The following is a 10,198-nucleotide window of genomic DNA, read 5'->3' as shown; positions in this document are numbered from 1 at the left end:
GTTGGCATTTCCCCGTTTTTCTTGAAATAGCGATCAAGTTTCTAATCACAGTGACCGACTGTATCAGCGCAGTTGTCATTTAACTATCATGTTGATACAACTCTCAAAACACGAACATTTACGATTCAAATGAAAGTTAGATAGAAACGATCCAGTCAATGTTCCTAATTGGCTTTACCAGCTATTTACCATCTATATGCCACCTATAGATCCTGTACATCCTATATACCAACCTACTATATAGGATTCACAAGAGTTATTTCCTTCCGAATACATACCGACAAGAATTGTTAGTTCAGTAAACCATGTTGGGAACAGATAAATAATACTACCGGTAACTTGCTATAAAATATGACTTTTTTAAGTAATAAAGAAAAACTGTTAATATAAACGAGAACTATCTATTTATCTTTCAGGCACTAAAGACCTTTTTTATCCGATCACATTCAAAGTCAGCTGATCTGACGTTCACGGTTACAACTCACCTGCACAACGCAGGCCTGGATGGATTTTAATGCATGGGATGGGAGATATACATTACTGTACTACTGTATGTGCTCAGTCGATTATCTTCAACAGCTGCTAGCTTTTCACTCTGCATCAACAGACGGTGTAATATAACCACAGCCGTTTAGTTGGAAACTCAAACTAAATTACTGAAAAGAGTGCTTGTCTATCAAACACGTCGGCTGTATCCTGTATACTGTTGTCTGTAAGGACAGATTTAAGCAGCCTAGTGAACATGTGAGCTAGTTTGCCAAAAGCTAGCAAGTGGAATCTCCCACAAGCTGTGTGCATATCATACTGAATGATGCTTTCACTTGTCAAGAACGCTGGAACGTAGTTTTGAAGCAATACTTAAAATGTGAAATGTATTGTTGGGCTAATAGTGCCAATAAACACACCTCAAAAGGCACCCTTATTGTGATAGTGTTTTGGCTACCATAAATCAAACTAAGTACATTTGGTGCTCAATAGAGGGCAATGCTATGGCAGTGGTACTCGACGTGTCATCAGGTGGTTGCTGGTTGAAGCTGCCACCTTTGGGTCCCTGAACAAGACCATTAACCCTCAATTGTTGTAGTTGTACTCAGTCATAATTGTAAGTTGCTTTGGCTAAAGATGTTGTAGATGTAAATTATGATGCAGGAGACGCAAGTGACTACCTAGGAGGAAATTAGTATTCAGTAAATCAGCATTTTATGTATTTTAGTCCAATAAACTATTGGTTCATGTACTCAGTGCCCTGCTGTGACTTGAAGGAAACATTCTTTCTTTAGTGCTTAAAAATGACCTTCAAGGGGAAAGAAAATAAGTGAAAAGGTTTTTGCAGAAAGCCAAGACAAAACTCCGAAATAAATGTCATTGGTCCATTAGCATTTAGAAAAGCCTCTTGGCAGTAGATAGTGCAAATGGCCCATGAGCTATTGGAACTGTGTCTAGTAGGCTTGGTTATGTGGTCCTTTTAACCATCAATGTGACTGCAGCCTAAATCTCAGGTTTTTATTTGAGGCATTAAAAAGCCTGAGACTAGAATGATTATTGTTGTTCTGTGTTTTCAGAACCTTGTGTTAAATTGTAAAAAAATCATTATTGCTTTATGTTGTTTTAATCTACTACAATTGCATAAGTCCTCCAATGAAAACACTCAACAAAAAATGGAACAAAGAAGATATACAATGTTTGTATTGGTTAGGGTACAATTATTAACACAGTTACAGTATTACCAATGTAAAAAATTATTTATACTGCAAAAAGGAAACATCCATACCAGACTATGAATGCTTTGTCATGGTTTATAAAAATCAAATTTAAGCTTATAAGTCTATTTGGAGAATTAACTGAAATTATTTGGTTAAGCATGTTAGCACTAAAGGTCATGATAAAAATATCATGTCATGCTTTAATTTACTAAACTAAGCAGAGTATATCTTTTCTTCACCATGACAGGCTTTGTTACAACAATAATACTCAACAACAAAATGTTCAGAAGCAATACAATGATCTGTGTATTAATAGAAATTGATATAAAAAGTGAAATTATTATTGTTATTACCAAAAGGTGTAATCCAGTTCTATTTTGTTACTTAATACTGTATGTAAGAAAATGCTGTCATGCCCAAATCAGACAGATTTTCTGATATAATCAATTAAATGAGTAAAATAACCTTAACAAAAAAGAGGAAAAAGTATATTGACAGCTTCTGTAGCAAAGCAAATGGAGTAAACACAAAATAACTTCATCAAATTTATTTTAACATTTGTAACATTCAAATATTAGAGTCTCAAAAAGTAGTACATCTGAAGGAAGCCAGGAAGCCAGCCCTCCACTGAAATTAAATGATATTTTTAATATTATAGATCATGCCACCCCCAAAGAAATATGATGACTGGTCAACCACAAGTGCCCCCCACCTGCCCACCCCCACCCCCACCCAACTGAGATTGGCAGTTGTTTACATTTACGGCATTTAGCAGAGGCTCTTATTCAGAGCGACTTACAAAAGTGTTTTGTCATTTACTCATAGAATTATCGAAATGGCAATAGGTCAGTCAGCCATAGAAATAAAATTACAGTTGCTGTTAGCGGCTCACTTTGCTTGCAAATTGTTAAAGACAGCATTCCCACCAAGTTGCTCATCTTGGCAGCATCTTAGGGCTGTTACTACACCAAAACCATCTCATTTATTATTTATTTTAGCTATTGTGACTATATGTAATTAATTTATTCTGCCAAACTTGCATGACTAGCTATTAAATTAAACCGAATGGAGATACTACGCAAAGATTTACAGGGCAAATCAACTAACCTATCCTAAGTATTGTGGGGGGTTTTATGTGTGTGTTATGTAATATTATGTAACATTGTCATAAAATATTATCCTGGTGAAAGACAACTTTCCTATTTGTTGAATAACACAATTGTATTATTTATTGATGGCTACATTTACATTTATCCTTAGTCTAAGCTTCAAGTGCTTATACCAGTTTGGAGGGCAGTGTTCCACACTCTGTGATTACTATGACTTGCACCATAAGTTTCTAAATACCTTGTCTCCATGGAGAAATTCTAATCAATATTTTTAAAAGGACACATGAGTTCCATGTACATTACAAAACAAATGCTTATGATTTTAACAACAGCTTTTTGGGCTAACCTGATGATTAGGCCTTAAACGCTTCTGTGAGCAAACAGGTTTGCATGTTTAAAATGCAAAAATTGAAGGCTGTATTATGATTGGGGTTGCATTAAGAGAAACATATACACATAAATTATTGATTCAAAACACCAGGGAAGTATAAATTAATTGTTAAGAAATTTCCAGCTACAAAGGTTTTGCTAAATCATTCAGATGCAGCAGTCACTACAGGCCTCGTAGGATTAACATTCCCTGTACTCTTCAAACAGCCTGCTTTTTCCACTCTATAAATATCCTTACCTATTGACTGAATCATTGTCCAAAAGGTCAGCTCTTCTGATGTTACACAATCATCAAAGATATCTCCATCCACTTTTTCTGACTCATCATTTTAAATTATCTGTCATTCACTCAGATTTCCACACTTTACCTTAAATTCCTCTGGGAAAAATATGTATATTGCTGTAACCTATACTACTACCCAGGACAAAGAGATGGATTATCCTCAGCATGTATAGGATGAGCCTCTGTAAATACAAATTTCATAATGAATGAAAATTCAAATGTTTTATCATTAAAAATTATTTTTACAGTTCTTTAGTTAAATTACTTGCACACCCATGACTGATAAACAATATCTGTATCTATGTATTTAACAGCAATATATAAAGAAACTAAGAGTTTGTGGTACTCAAAATGTTAAATGTTTTACAACAAATTTAAATTATTGGTAATATTATATTCACCTTTTTAAAGTAACATAAAGTCCGTCCTGTCTTGTAGATTTCTTTATAACAGGACTACATATAAATGTAATTCCATTTAGAGTTGTTTTATAGACAATCCTTGAAAGAGACCGTGGCATCATGATATGTCGACCAGTGCCGCGCTAAGCGCGTTATGTACCAGCCAGGTGCGAACAACGCGGCCTATCAAATGCGCGGAAATGCATATTTGGTTAGAATTCGCAGTCTTCCGCAAATGTGTTTTTTATTGGCGGTTGCATATTTTGCCACGCCCACAAACCGCTCGGCTGCCTAGTTGATCTCGCGTCCGTCTAACTGTAGCATTTCTTCTTTGGCTGAGGCGCGAGCTGGATGTCTTCGTACTTCTAAGTGTTCGTCATTCGGGCATATGGCAAAAACAGCCTGCTTTCTTTCTTATACCAGTGTCCCCACTACTCTTTAAAAATTCCGCCGAAAAAGAGAAGACGATTTTCCAACTCTGTCAGGCCGTTATCTCACGTAAGTTACCACAGTCGCCGAGAAAGGTCTGGCCCTACGGTTAATGTTGCCTGCACTGAGTGAATGACTAGCTACAACATGGCGGCTGCTGTTGTGCTTGTGGTTAAGATAGTCCGTCGGCCTGTGGGAGGCAGCTATGAATGTGATGCATGATTACAGAATACAGCAGCAAAAAAATGTTTTTTGTAAACATGAAAATGATTATGTTTGTTGGATGCAAACAAATTATGCGTAGGTGATGTAAAATGCATTTTAGATGTTGATTCATTTAACTCCGGGTGTGTGACCTGTAACTAATCTGGTGTAGGCTGTTTTTATTTTTTTAAACATGATAGTAAAATTTCAGGGCGGTTATATGTAGATCTTTGATTTAAGAATGGGTTTAAAAGTTTGATTTTCGCCGTGACATTGTGGCGATCAGCTGTCAGTGTTTTGGGACAGCTGCCGGACCTCGTGCGTAGTGAAACATTGTTGAGTTCAAGATGTTCTTGTTGATTGCGCAATGTATTTGTACTAGGACTCTTTATTATGCTGCATTTAAAGATCGCTAAAGTGTTTTTGTTAGTCTGCGTTAGCAAGACTTCACCATTTTCATTGCGATTTCATTTTATAAAAATACTTTGACCTATATATAAGTGTTCAGAGTTTAAAACTCGGATGTATCTGATTTATGATTCTTTCGCGGTATACGTCGTTGGTGTTTTTAAAATGGGAGGTCAACATAACTTGCCACAAACTCAGAAATCTAAGATGGATTTGTTCAGTTTTTCTGGCTAATTGTATTTGCAATTATTTGGACTATAGAATCTTAACTTGCCTATTAATCTTCTGTATTTACTCAACTTTGTTTTTCTGCTTTAACAGGGCTCCCCTCTTTCTGTGCAAGTGTATAAACGCTACCCAGAAGGTCTAGGGGAGGCCCTCTACCGCGAGCAGTTCGACTTCAACGCGGAGCCACCTTGGGATCCTAGTTGATAGCGGGAGAGGTCCATCTCCCATCTTATCCATGTGAGTGGTTCCTGAGTTTTCACACTTATAAAATAAATTAATGTCATATAGCAGCTGTGCAGTAATCAGAATGCAACACTGCATTAAATTCGGTCTGCCAATTTTTACATTATTTTGACATTATTGTCAGATTGTCAGTATATAACATGATAAATGTTTTTGACATATTTATTTTTAAATGTTTAGCACAGCTTTGATGTCAGAAATTCTTCTGGAGGGATTAATCATTTTCAGGTTTGAGTATAGGTCCATGGCCAGGGGAGATTATAAACATTTTCGTTTGATTTGGCATTTTAGGATTTTCTCATTGTCATGTGATTGTCCTGTGATTCCCATTGTGTGTTTCTGACTAGGCACATTAAATGTCAACTGCATAAATCTTAAAAATGAAAATATTAGTAAGGCAGTTGTACATATTTAAATCATTTGATACAAATGTATTAATTATTCTGTTATCACAGTACTCCTACCACATTATGATTGGTGAAGGCCGGAATCCTCCAGCCAGAAACATATATACAATCACTTATTTCACCAATAAATGCATTCATTCATTCATTCATTCATTCATTTATTTATTTATTTTCATATAAGAAGCAAGACTTTAGGAGCAAGTTAGGTTTGAATAATCAGGAAACATTAACTAAGATACAAGAATTTAAGGGCAATAGTCCTCTTTGTTCATTAGTGGAAAATTAAGTATGAAATCCTTAAAGATAACACACAAACATTTGGAAGAGATATGTCTAATCCTGATGTGTCTAATTATGCATAAATTTCAATCTAACATTACAATAAGCACACTTGACACATTTTAAGTTTAAACAAATTTGTCTTAAGATGGAATTTGTCTCAAGCTGGAAGTTGAAAGTTCAGCTACTAGGGATAAACAGGAAAAGGAAGTGCGTGTTACTCTGTACCATGACAGTGGAAGCATCTAAGAGTACTGACATTTTTAGCTTTCAGACCAAAAATTCAAAGATTGACTTTGAGAAGTCAAAGTCAGAAGACTTTGAGAAGACTTTGAGAAATTCAAAGATTGAGAAGTTGTACAGCTTATTAGTATTCTGTGGAAAGTGTCTTGACAGTTAATTCTAATATACTTTTATAATGTATTATTTTAATATACTCAGCATTAAACATGCTGTGCAGTACTGTACATGTGTATCCAGTTATTTGGTAGTAATGTCACATTTTCTCTTTGTCTTTGCAGTTTGTTGCATATTAACAGGACCTCAAAGGCTCAGTAAACTCTCTTTATGATTGTCGGATCTGCGGACTACGGTTGAGATGAAAGGATTTACTGATGAACGAAACTATGTTGTTGAGCTGCTTGATGGTGGAACAACCATTGAAGATGCCATTGAAAACCACATTTATGAACAAGCTCTGGTAAGTGAAACCCTACGTTAGTCTTTTTAATAATAGTCCAATATAAATGTGACAGTCAGTTTGCATAATGAAATGCTAATGAAGATTCCTAATTTAACGTACTCTGTCCTATGTATGTTTGTACTCAGGCTGAAAAGAATGCGTTTGTTGTGGCCAACCTTGGGGCCTTAATGCGGCAGCATGTTGTCTGGCAAAGCACCATGCCTCTGGTTCGCCCCTTCTACCCAGTGAAATGTAATCGGAGCCCTGCAGTCATTGAGATTTTGGCTGCATTGGGAGTTGGTTTTGTCTGCTCAAATAAGGTAACTGATTCAGTAACATTTTTGTTGCTTATTAATAAATCTCTGGAATTTGTATAATTTGGCATATGTAATTTAGTTGTTTCATATCTTTGCAGACTGAACTCTCTATGGTACTTAACCATGATGTCCCTACTGAGAACATCATCTTGTCTGGTGTGTGTAAGCAGCTCTCACACATTAAATATGCTGCCAAGAATGGCATCAACTACCTGGTGTGTGATAACGAGGCGGACCTTTGTAAAATTGCCCGAGCTCACCCAAATGCAAAGTCAGTATAAGTTTAAGGATCCTCATGCTTATAGCATCATTATTTTTTTATAATAATAATAATAATGATGATGATTGAGCATTTTTTACTTCTTCCAGACTCCTCTTGCAGTTATCTACTGAATCTCAGGCAGAGGAGGCAAGCATGGTCTTTGGCTGCTCCGTGAAGCGCTGCAGGCATCTTCTGGAAACTGCCAGAGAGCTGGGCATGGATGTGATTGGAGTAGTGTAAGTCATTTTTATGATGAGCATGACCTTTTTATAATAAGCTTTCTAGCTTCCCAGAGTTTCACTTGTGTTAATCTTTTATAATCCTACAGGTTCCAGGTACCATCATGCAAAGACCCCCAAGTTTATACCCATGCACTCGCAGATGCACGCTGTGTATTTGATATGGCAGTGAGTCAAGAATGCACTTCTTCTGTCCTTGATCTTTTGGCTGCAGAGTTTAGATTCAACCTTCATTTACCTATACCTAAGACACCTAATCACATAACCAAGGCCTTCAGGAAATTTCTCAATATCAGAAGCATGAGTATTGGAACTAAGCTTTGGCTGTAGATCTCCAGGCTGGAGTTGGGCACACCTGATTTATATTATAATTTAAGTAAAATTCTTATGAATTTTAAATCAAGTACATTTTGATGACTCCAGATCTCATCTGTATTTACTAGAGTTTGTTTGATGTGTTCTTCCGTAGGAGGAACTTGGGTTTCACATGGAGATTCTGGATATTGGTGGTGGATTTGGTACTTCTGAATTTCAGTTGAAACAGGTGCTATATGCTTAAAGTATCCTTGATCTGTTTACTTTCAATATGAAGTTTAACTTTTTTTTTTTTTTTTTTTTTTTTTTAAGAATAAGCATGCTGATTTATTTCTTTTTCCTTGGTCAGACCCATGCTGCTGTTATACCTTTGTTGGAGGCCCATTTCCCTGTTGTGTCTGCGGTGCACATCATTGCTGAGCCAGGAACTTTTTATGTGTCTTCCTGTTTCACTCTGGCTGTAAATGTCATTGGCAAGAAAATGGTAGCCAGGGATCTCCATGGCAAAGCTGTGGGTGAGTGCTGTAATTCCTGCCTGACCCAACAATGGACATTTATACAAGTCTTTAAAATGTAGTGCATCTTCTTGTTTCATTTTAATTTATTGTTTATACCACTTAAATTTTCAGCAGAACGAACTTCAACCGATGAGCCAGAATTTTTGTACTATCTGAATGAAGGTGTCTATGGATCTTTTGTTGGTAAGCTGTTGGGAAACACCGTTCCGTCCCCCACAGTACATAAGGTAACTGCATAATAAGGTAATGCACATTTATTTATGGGTTTGGTTGTTTTGAGTCCTTGGAGTTTAACTTTTTTCCTTTATTGCAGACATTCACAGCAGATGAGCCAGGGTTCTTTAGCAGCTTGTGGGGTCCCTCTTGTGACGCGTTGGACCAGGTGGTTGAGCACTGCCTTCTCCCTGAGCTCACTGTGGGAGATTGGCTCATCTTCAAAAACATGGGGGCCAGTGGTCAGGAGGAAGCAGGAACTATTGGTGACGCACAAAAACCACCTGTGTATTATGCCATCTCAACAGGCGACTGGTAAGTGGGCAGCATATTAAACATATTGTTCCTTGTTTTTTTTTTTTCTCCTGTGTGTGTTTTTTTTTGTTGTTTGTTTTTTGTTTAAAAAGCTCCTGCCCATGTGCTAGGCATACCAATTAGCAATGATTTTTAAAAAGTTAACATTTAAACTGATTTTGGATGTGAGATTCTTAGACTGAATTTTCTGATCCTCAGGTTTGAGATGCAGAAGTCTGGAATCTCTCTTGACAACCCAATGAAGAACTTTTCATTAGTACAGTATGGCTTGTAAATCTGGCTCCAACCTCTAAACTGAGCAATTGAATGGCCTGCACAGTGAACATTCCAGCAGCCATGGGTGGGAAAACAATAGGTGGCCACTAGGACAGGAGAGAGGGTAGATTTAGGGATCACAAAATTATTACCCTTATTTCAGTTTCTCTCAGTATATTGATTGAAATGCTCATTTTCCTTGTCACCTGAAGGAATGAGTCAGGAAACCCTGTATTTAGGAGTAACATATGCAACAAAATGGATGACTGTGGAGATGGAATCCAGTCTTTGGGTTTCATTATCAAAAATCGTTTACATAAGTGTTCAGTTAATTTAACTATATATTGATTACCTGCTGACAGTCTTGTAAATGAGTTATCTGTTGCACCATAATGCACTTGTCTATATTAAAATCAAATGTGATTTTAATGAGTTTAGAATATCAAATGTTATGACCCTATTTGTAGATTGACACAGTGAAATTTTGATATTGATTTGTTATATTGTTATATCATTGCTTACCCATACTTGTTGACCATGAGTTTATAGAACTGTGGAGTACATCTAATCAACTTTTGTTGTATCCTCAGTACCTGGACTGTGGCATTATTTCCCAGTACTGCTAAGTATTTTGTGCTGTTCCTTGATTATGCGCTGTGATTGACGCTGTGACCTCAAACGGCTCTTGTAAAAAAGCTATCTAGAGGCACCTGTAGACTGCTATCTGTCTTTCCCGGTACAATTAAGAGTCAAATGTTTGACATTAAAGGAACTTCTAAGAACTCAGACTGCAAGGTGACTTCAAGCAAGATCTGCAAGTACCAGAGGCATTATACTCTAAATATCAGTGACCGTTGCCATAAATGCTGCAAGACTCGTATTGATCTGACAAATTGTCTCAGGTGTCTTTCTATAAATGGCTGTTGTTTTTCATTGTGGCTTTTGGCTCCATAATCAAAATAATGATATTTATTGCTTATGGGTTTAAGATAATAATC

The 10,198-nt window shown here is 36.6% G+C and overlaps 1 protein-coding gene across 2 annotated transcripts; it reads left to right on the top strand.

Annotated features, from left to right (window-relative positions):
• The first annotated feature begins 4,227 nt into the window (after positions 1-4,227).
• azin1b (antizyme inhibitor 1b) lies at positions 4,228-10,133 on the top strand. Of its 2 annotated transcripts, none has more exons than XM_027006339.3 (12): positions 4,228-4,384; positions 5,249-5,392; positions 6,606-6,784; positions 6,913-7,086; positions 7,182-7,354; positions 7,453-7,581; positions 7,674-7,752; positions 8,054-8,128; positions 8,249-8,414; positions 8,532-8,644; positions 8,731-8,945; positions 9,144-10,133. In XM_027006339.3, the coding sequence occupies exons 3-12, from the start codon at positions 6,683-6,685 to the stop codon at positions 9,217-9,219; spliced, it is 1,302 nt and encodes a 433-aa protein (XP_026862140.1). In that variant the 5' UTR covers positions 4,228-4,384; positions 5,249-5,392; positions 6,606-6,682; the 3' UTR covers positions 9,220-10,133. The 2 variants fall into 2 exon arrangements, with proteins under 2 accessions (XP_026862140.1, XP_026862139.1); XM_027006338.3 differs by having other exon boundaries at positions 4,229-4,384; positions 8,529-8,644.
• Positions 10,134-10,198: the final 65 nt, after the last annotated feature.

Source organism: Electrophorus electricus, chromosome 2 (genome assembly GCF_041902795.1).
Source record: "Electrophorus electricus isolate QZ-2024a chromosome 2, ASM4190279v1, whole genome shotgun sequence".
NCBI classification, from domain to species: domain Eukaryota; kingdom Metazoa; phylum Chordata; class Actinopteri; order Gymnotiformes; family Gymnotidae; genus Electrophorus; species Electrophorus electricus.
The sequence above is the reverse complement of the archived record's forward strand: the minus strand, read 5'-3'. Positions and strand labels throughout refer to the sequence as shown.

Excerpts from the sequence above, each read along its gene's own strand:
- azin1b (XM_027006338.3), top strand. The coding sequence starts at position 6,683 with ATGAAAGGATTTACTGATGAACGAAACTATGTTGTTGAGCTGCTTGAT. Across the intron at positions 6,785-6,912 it reads ACATTTATGAACAAGCTCTG|GCTGAAAAGAATGCGTTTGT; the intron begins GTAAGTGAAACC and ends GTTTGTACTCAG. Across the intron at positions 7,355-7,452 it reads CGAGCTCACCCAAATGCAAA|ACTCCTCTTGCAGTTATCTA; the intron begins GTCAGTATAAGT and ends TACTTCTTCCAG.